Raw genomic sequence first — 8,000 nt, 5'->3', positions numbered from 1 at the left:
GCACCGTCAAATGCACTCGCCCGCTCGCCACAGGCGAGTGCATTTTGGCCAATGTAGAGTGCTCATCTGCGGCAGGGTCCGGCGGCGTGGTGCGGTGATCTCCATGTTCCCCTGCAAATTGTACTTTGTCCTGTAGGTCCTGAAAAAAATGGCCACGCGGCATCAAATGATGCCCATTGCCATGGCAATGGGATGCTACGTGACGTTGTGACATCACACAGCGTCACATTGCATGACGCCGTGATGACATGATGTCCCGTTGCCATTTGACACACCAATAAGGGGGGGTAGGTATGGGACAGGTGTTAGCAGCTTAAGTTAAATTGTCTTCACTATGCGACTGGAAAAAGCATAGTTATCAAAAGATGGTTTCCTAAATATAATTTGCACTTGATTTTGTTAAATCCGTTGAAACTGACAGTTTTGACATGTTCACACTTGTCACAAAACAAAAGGGAAGCATGCTGTGTTTAGCCATCTAAACTGAAGTACTTCTGATTGAACAGCAATCAGTAGCCACTAGACTTGCAAAGAGATTTTATATTGCTGAATTATTTCAAACTGTTATAAGCTTCCAAGTCAGCTATTAGCTATTATACAGTAGTTGGTGGTGTGTGCAACATATAGTAGGAACCAAATTTAAGGTGTTTTGTACTAGTAGTGTCAGTGTTTAAAATTGATCAGTTTACGTTTACTTTATCCAACACTATAGACTTTCATGGTGACCAACTCATTATTCTTTTAAACTGCCTAATCAATAGGATTCTTTTAACCCCTTAAAATATTGCTATCTGACTAAAAATGTCTTCTGTGGATGCACTTGTTTGTGCATCTAAACTGTATTCAGAATTAAACGCAAACAATCATGACATGCATTTATAAAGACAAAAAGAGAGAGACTACACGTGGGTATCTCTACAGTACCCTATATCAGATAGTGACACAAATATGGTTATACACTTTGGAACAAATGTAGCTAACGTTATTACCTCATTAATACAGAATAATGCAAGAAACTACACAGTAAATATTGATTGCATTAAAGAGATAAAACACATGCTACCATGGTATTTAGAGGTGCACTCCAAGCAACAGTATGTAATTTTTTTTAGAATAGGTTTAAGGCAGGGGGTCTCCGGGGCTGAACTGCATTGATTTCCGTTTCAGTGACATCCCCCCCACCCCCCCTGCTTCTCTAGATACGTACCTCCATAGGTGCTACCAGTACTGTATCTCTATGCAGTTTAACACCCCCCCCCCCCGTAATGTGGGCCAATAGAAAGACACAAGGGATGACGTTGTGACTTCCAATTGGCCCACAGGACTTTTAAAACATTTTAATTGGAAATCCAGCCAGAGCTCTTACTGGCAGCACCTAGTGAGGTAATTATCTCAGGAAGTAGGGAGTCCACGGAGCTAAAATCATTGCGGTTCAGCTCCACAGACCCTTGCTATTAAAAAGACAAAACAAATTGTCAATTGGAGTGCTCCTTTAATAGAGCTTGCTGTAAAACTTCTAGTAATAATGCAGTGATGTTAACCCTGTAAGTGCTGTAGGGGCAGTGGGCACCAAAGTGTCACAGCCCCTCCAGCACATTGCGCTTTTGAAAGCAGACACGTGACCGCAATGGCCCTTAACTGGAAAACAGAAGAGGAATACTACTCTACCATTTCCCTATACTTCAGATCGCATCCTGTGCTCAAAGTTGGGAAAAAAGCACTTTTTGACATGATGTAGCCACTATGTAATAGGCCTTCTGGATTGCCAGACTCCATGATGTAGTGACTACATCTTGGGGCAACTAAAACGTTAATGCATCACATCACATTAATAGGTGCTATAAAGATGGCTACATCTGTATTAGCCACACTCAACTATTAATACAGCAAAGGGTTTTAAAAGTTGCCTAACTAGATATGAAAGTGGGATTGTGTAAGAAAGAAGACAGTTTAGTGACTTAAGTTATCCACTGGTATACAGGTCTGTAAGCATTTTACCCATCAAAATGACATACTATAGATATTTTTAGAAACAAAATGTATAAAAACTATTGGGCAGCTCTAAAATTAGAGATCAATAACAGGACTAAAAAATAAATATGGTAGTCATGCTACCCTGGGTTACTGCGTACCTGGAGTCCAGTACTATCTTTCCAGAGGGATAGATTTGCCTGTGACCAGAGCTCAAGGATAGCTCACAGATCAGCGTGTGCTTGATCTGCTTGAAAGGTGGGCTCAGGTGCAGTACAGTGCAGTGAAGCTCACTGATTGAAATCCTTTAAACACATTGTGATGCCCACATCACTGTGCAGCATCTTTTAGTCCCAGAATAAGGCGAGAAACATTGTATTTCCCTACACTGGTTTATTTACAGGGTTAAATTATACACCAACAGGCCCACCGTCCCTTTACTTCAAACCAAATCATAAAAATAACACCTATACCTTTAGGGAAAACTAACTAAACATACTCCAGCCCTTTCTAACGGGGCCGCCAGCTAAGCTGGTTATCCGCCCAACACATGCCCCATCATATGCACCCTATATGACCAGTCTTAGGTACATTAATGTATTACAAAACAACAAAGGGACTCCCGCTCTGCTTAGATTAAATGAAATGGAAGGGGAGGGGCTCCTCTGGGTAGAGGGGTATAAGTAGGACTACAGCAAGACAAGTATACCCAGTTGTGGGCACTCAAATCCCCCTACATTAATGTATTATAATATAATTAAAAACTAATTTATTAACATCATTCCTCTAAAATAATTGTGGTATAAAAACTTTGAACTGTTTTGCTTAACCTCTGTTGAAGAAAGCTACTTTTATTGTTGTGGACATTATATTGCTTTGTTGAATAAAAGACAAGATGTGTACTGTACCGAGTTCCCGAGTCCTGCATCCCTGTATTATTTATTACAGGTGCATAAACTGATGAATAGGTAACATACTGTCTATAAAATTTGACTGGAGTAAAATGGTGGGATAGATGTCAATAATATAAGGTGCTTGATGTATAGACCCTAATGACAGTTCATTGGTTCACTCTGCTCATGAGGCTAAAAGCCTACTTCTTGAAAATACACGGCAAATGTTATGCTATACCGCATTGGCTCTTCACCTGACAGTCCTGGAGCCAAATCATGCTCGCAAAGGGCCTTGGAGTGACCCTTGAACTGTCTGCTTATGCTAATTCCAATATAGTTGCTCACACAATTAAATGCAATTTTTCACACTAAAATTAACTTAATCTAAGGTAATATAAATACAAATCATACATTTGTTAATGCTTGCAAGTTCTGGTAGTATAATAATTTTTTAAGTATTTTAATGTAACCATAATTACATTATAATTCCTTTGTGGCTCTTCTAACCCCTATTTGTTTTCCAATCTGGCCCCTTTGGGAAAACTAGTAGAAAAGCCCTGCTGTACTGTTTATTACTCCTGAATTATCACGTTATCGTTAAATTGAATACTGTACATCAAAACCAAATAGCATACACTTAAAAATGAATGAAACCAAATGTTTTTTTTTAAAGAAATAAAAGCAAGATGAACATACAGTACATGTACAGTATAAACTTTATTTTTTTTTAAAGTGCAGAAAATTCTGTAGTCACTGTCACGCTACTAAATTAATTGCATAGCTGTTAATATATTAGAGCTGTTAATATTTCCTACTTTATTAAATTAGTAGATTATGGTTTTAATAATTATAGAAGGATGAATACAAGAAAAGAAAACCATCTTTGTTTATCTTTACATGTCAAACATTTTAATCAGACCTATAAGAATAGTGTATGGCACTCACACAGTATTTTGTTACTTATTTCTTAAAACCAGAGATGTTCCTTTAATAGGAGAGGAAACTGCTGTAGTTATAAGCTTTAGATTTTCCCGTATAAAATGACGCTGTACATTTGCTGGCTGTTTGATGGCGATGGAATGTATTTTGGATGAGACATTTGTGGGAGGTGTGGTCTTCGGAGCCAGCCCATTGATTTCATAGGTCCACTGCTTTGCAGATGTCTGAGAGCACAAACAGAATAAAGTAAAGGATTATTAGTAAACCGAGTTATGGAGCACATCATTACAAATCACCTGTAAGAAAGGTATATGTTTACATAGGCATTCGAAAACATACAAGCAAATCACGGGGAACATCCCATATTTAAATAAAAAGAAAAAAGGGTAACATTTAATAGTCGTTTGTTCGGTTACATATTAGAGACTGTTTTTGTCCAATCAGCAAAGGGACATTTTCATGAGTCACAGGTAGTGTGGAGGTACAAGTACATACAGTAGCTATAAACAGTACGCTTCGGTAAGTTTTAGAATAGAAACAGAAATGGTTCAAGTAACATTGGGGTATTTTGAAAACAAGACCACCAGGAACAAAATTACACAGAGCCTTAAAAACCAGGAGCAAATGTTAGGTTTTACTGGAAATGAAAGTGTACCAGTTCAGTTAGGAGTTGTATGTGGTGAAGTAAAAATTAAATCTTATTTTAATCATAGAATATACTGTCGTTTTGCAGTCAAATAAAGTATTTTTGACACATTGCTGGTTGATCTATGAAAGTTGATCAGGGTTAATTTAATTTTTTATATGTTTTGATGAAGTGGTCGATATTTGAAACATCAGTTTGAATCATAACAACTTTGGGAAACTTAATTTCCCCTCTATGCCACAGGCATTTAAAATGACATAATAGGCTTTCTGTGCTTGTACCATTTTTGCTAAGTTTGAACCTTATCCAGTTTAACATTTGCATAACTAATGTGTAGAAAATAAATCACAAAATACAGGTGCACATACAGTACCTATTGTATATAAGCACTTATCCAAATAATGAACGTATTAATACTACAAATGCATGGGTGCATTTTGTAATGACTTTCATGCTATTTCTATTGTATGAACAGCACACGCTTATGCTTGAAAAACAGAAAAAATTAGGAAATTACAAACTTGAACTATCTATACTAAACAGGGATATTACACACAATGATATGCACACTAAAGATAATAGTGATCTTCCAAATGAAAGAGATGTGATGTACTGTAAGGTGTTACCTAGCGGTGGATATTGGCCAAAAGCTGTGAATATGTCTTTGGATGCATACAAATTAGCATGCTAATGCTAATTTGCATGCTTTCAAAACCACCATGGCACCCAAGATGTCAACCTCCCACTCAAGGAAAAATCAGCCCTCAACCCCCATCTAACAAGCCTTTCATATAGTACCTATTAGCCAGCCAGGGCAAAGTAATCAACTAATTCATTAAGAAATAAAACACAATATATTATATATTTCAGATTATTTGTCTGTGTGTCTCATTATGCAAGCCCAAAATGGAAGACCTAGAACAACCAAATTTAGAAGGATTACTTTCTGCGTCAAAATAAGGTGAACTTTCATGATTTGGATCCTCTCAAACACTCCAATGGGAGTGCGGCTAGGAACGTTAGAGTCATTACAATTTCTCCAGCAAGCCAGGCTATGTATCTGGCACGATACATCATACTGGTGATATCATAACACACAAAGCCTGGTGACAGATAAGGAGAGTCAAGTGGGTATAAAGTTTACATTGAAAGCAGACGAAGAAAGAAAGAGAAGAAGTCATTTGGCACGTGAGGAGAAAGTAAGAATGCTGTAGAAGGAGAGAGAGACAGCAAGAATTGGGAACATCATAAGGTATTAAAGGAAAGTGAAGGGGGAGAGGGGAAATTAAACATAACAAATACAAACATTACTATTAAAAACGAGAGAGAGAGGAGAGAGAGAGATTGCACTGCACTGTTCAAACACACAAAACAGAACATTACGTGAGTAGCGTGAATTGGCAAATACAAACAAATTATGAATGTTAACATTACTAGGCAGTATTCAGCATGTTCAGCAAAATAGTGCCAGAAAACAGTGCACACAATTTAGCTTGCCCATGCTAAATTTTCTCCCTATAGGAATCTAGCATTAAGTGCAAATGCATTTTATGAAGGATGTATTGTCAATCTTTATTTTCAAAACTATTTAATACTGTTTATTAATTAACTAATGTCCATTTATGGAAGCAAGAATGCAATTAAACAATTTGCTGATCTGAAGCTGTACCAACACCTTATGTTCAGTTTTTAGACTTAATACTGCATTTTTTTATAATAAATATTCTCCAGAGGGTTACCTAATGACTTTAATAACCTTAGGGTTATGTTCACTGTGTATATGATTAATTAAACTCTGCAAGGTCACAATAAATATCTGATAGACTCTAGTAACCTTAACCCATAAGTGCTCTATGTACTGCACCAGCAACAAAAGCAAAGGCTATTCCCCATTTATAGATGCAGCACCTGTTCCCCCCTGCCACTGAAGATCTGGCCACTACATGGGTGTTTCCCTGGGCCTGCTGGTTCAGGAGGTCTGAGTTACTCCGCGGTTGGAGTTTGGGAGCAGCAACAGGTCAGGCTTTCTCGTGGTTCTTACTGTGCAACGCCTCCATCCCATGAGGATCCTGCTGGATGCAGGATGGTCATCACAGGCAATACTCTGTTTCAATAATCACACACCATAGTTGGTCCAATAGCAGTTTTATTGTACAACAGGATGATCATCCTCCAGCCCTGTAGCAGACCTCCTGGGGCTTGAGGCCTCTCCCAATCTCCTTAACCCTCTGGTAGAGAAAAGGGTATCATACTGTCCCATAATCAACAACCACAATTTGGTGGAGTGTCAGCGTTTATACCAGGGGAGAAGGGCTTGCAACCCCACCCCATAACAGGGCGGGTCCAGGTACTAACAGGCATCACACCATATACATGTGACCCAGCTAGTACCCTCCCCAGGTATGACACTCCAACTTTCGGTTTAGACCTGCTCCTGGATAAGCAACATAGTACCCATCCAGGCTGCAACTGCAGGCTAGGCCCTGCACAGGAGTTTAACCCCAACTCTGCCTGTTCCTATCAGGACTTATAGTTTTGAGGCCAGTAGAAGGCTATAGCCAGGGGCACTTGGCTACATTGATTATACATAACTGTACAGTTAACAATATATTTTCTGTGTGTTCTAAGTCCTAATTGATAAGAATTGTGCAATATTTTTTTTTTCATTAAAACATACAGAAAATCTAGTGTAAACGGTGGTAGCTTCAACTCAGTGATTTGTGTGTGTGTTTTTGTATTTAAATTAACCACTTCATTTAATCCATTTGCTGACAGAGTGGTCCGCAACAGATTGCTGTGTAAACAGTGTATGGATTAAAAGTGAATTAACTCTTTCAGTTTACGGCCCCTCCGGCATTTGAGATCATGTGACTGCTTCTCCGTCACTGATGACGGAAAAAAAGAGGAGTGATTTTCTTCCATTCCACATCCTGATAGATTGCGTCCTGTGACACACTACTATATTTCCCCTACAAAAAAGAGGAGCAGGATAATGTCGTACAGTAGCTATAATGTCATGGGGCCCCTGGAGTGCCAGACCACATGACATAGTAGCTATGTCTATAGGGCACCCAAAGGGTTAAATGAACAGAAGACTTTCACTTTAACAAAAAAAATCTCAAGAAACATACTGAACTCTAATATTACTAGCACCACAAGTTTATACACATCAAGAGCAACAAGGGAGAGCAATGGGACATGATACAGTAGGTATACGTGCATGCAAAACATAGATGTCAAACATAAAAAGGTTCAGAATATGAGTGCAAAAGCAGATCAATGATCTAAGAACAAAATCCTATTAGTGACAATACTTCTAGGTAAGGACTAATATTCATTGATGTGCTGTTCATGTCTAAATCTACAGAGCTTTCCCCTTACACAGTAAAAACTGTTGGTAGACAGGTAATATTCCAAAATTGAAACCAAACATACAAAGTGTACACGTAATAAATATACCGAATGCACTCAAAAGCTCTCTTCTCACCATCTTTCACCTTTCTCTTATACAAGTGTAGCCATGCCAGCCTTGGCTACTAGTTTGTTCCCTC

General features: G+C 38.5%; 1 protein-coding gene across 3 annotated transcripts in view; it reads right to left on the bottom strand.

Annotated features, from left to right (window-relative positions):
* Positions 1-3,562: 3,562 nt before the first annotated feature.
* CFAP47 (cilia and flagella associated protein 47) overlaps positions 3,563-8,000 on the bottom strand; it is a 663,944-nt gene continuing 659,506 nt past the window's right edge. For all 3 annotated transcript variants that reach the window (XM_075590256.1, XM_075590258.1, XM_075590257.1), the window contains one exon: positions 3,563-4,027. In XM_075590256.1, the coding sequence (XP_075446371.1) occupies positions 3,821-4,027 (207 nt within the window). In that variant the 3' untranslated portion in view covers positions 3,563-3,820. The remainder of the gene's footprint in view (positions 4,028-8,000) is intronic.

This window comes from Ascaphus truei, chromosome 3, assembly GCF_040206685.1.
Source record: "Ascaphus truei isolate aAscTru1 chromosome 3, aAscTru1.hap1, whole genome shotgun sequence".
In the NCBI taxonomy this organism is placed as follows: Eukaryota; Metazoa; Chordata; class Amphibia; order Anura; family Ascaphidae; genus Ascaphus; species Ascaphus truei.
This window is presented reverse-complemented; position numbering and strand designations above follow the sequence as displayed.